This window comes from Penaeus monodon, chromosome 24, assembly GCF_015228065.2.
Source record: "Penaeus monodon isolate SGIC_2016 chromosome 24, NSTDA_Pmon_1, whole genome shotgun sequence".
In the NCBI taxonomy this organism is placed as follows: Eukaryota; Metazoa; Arthropoda; class Malacostraca; order Decapoda; family Penaeidae; genus Penaeus; species Penaeus monodon.
This window is the reverse complement of record NC_051409.1, coordinates 26,499,743-26,500,378: the sequence shown is the minus strand read 5'-3', so window position 1 is coordinate 26,500,378 and position 636 is coordinate 26,499,743. Positions and strand designations below refer to the sequence as shown.

At 39.6% G+C, this 636-nt stretch overlaps 2 protein-coding genes across 2 annotated transcripts in view; one reads left to right on the top strand and one right to left on the bottom strand.

Moving 5' to 3' along the window:
• Positions 1-292, top strand: part of LOC119588931 (zinc finger protein 91-like) — a 1,436-nt gene extending 1,144 nt beyond the window's left edge. The window contains exons 2-3 of the mRNA XM_037937545.1: positions 62-111; positions 218-292. Of these exons, the coding sequence (XP_037793473.1) occupies positions 62-111; positions 218-292 (125 nt within the window). The remainder of the gene's footprint in view (positions 1-61; positions 112-217) is intronic.
• A 6-nt stretch (positions 293-298) lies between these two features.
• LOC119588692 (oplophorus-luciferin 2-monooxygenase non-catalytic subunit-like) overlaps positions 299-636 on the bottom strand; it is a 3,572-nt gene continuing 3,234 nt past the window's right edge. Inside the window, exon 4 of the mRNA XM_037937328.1 lies at positions 299-534. Coding sequence (XP_037793256.1) covers positions 392-534 — 143 coding nt within the window. The 3' untranslated portion in view covers positions 299-391. The remainder of the gene's footprint in view (positions 535-636) is intronic.

The window sequence follows — 636 nt, the reverse complement described above, 5'->3', positions numbered from 1 at the left end:
CCTTTACACACAACTCCAAATTCTTTTATCTCATATATTTTTATTTATATCTCATTTCCAGAATACCATGAAAAGTATAATCTATATGGGAGTATATCCAGTTTCTTCAGTGTACATCTATTTGTTATAAGTTTTTACCCATTGCTTTTCTCTGCATTCTTCTGGCGATTTTCCCTGAATTTTCCATTTTGATTTTTTATTTCCCTGTTGCCGCCAGGGAAATAAAACGAAAAGATCACTTATAAAACTTAGCAAGAAACTCCAACCGAGCAACTCCAACAGGGCAATATAGTTTATATACAATGAAAAGTTTATTTCATGTTCACAAACGACGACATTGGTATTGCAGCAGGCGCGCACGCAAATACACAAACAAACCAACACTCAGCCATTAGCAAAAGTCCACGAAGATCGTTGGGTCAAGGTTCACCAGCATCTCTCCGTCGTAGCAAGAGGCGCCAGGAGAGATAAGGCTCATGTAGGCGGAGTTGGTGATGAGCCACGCGATCTCGCACCCACATCCGAGAGGGTTATCTAGGAGAAAATAGAAAAAAAAGACTCAAATCAGTAACCCCTGGACTGCTTCAACCCTTAACAGATAAAGTGAGATTGGAAAGGAATAGAGATGGGATCATT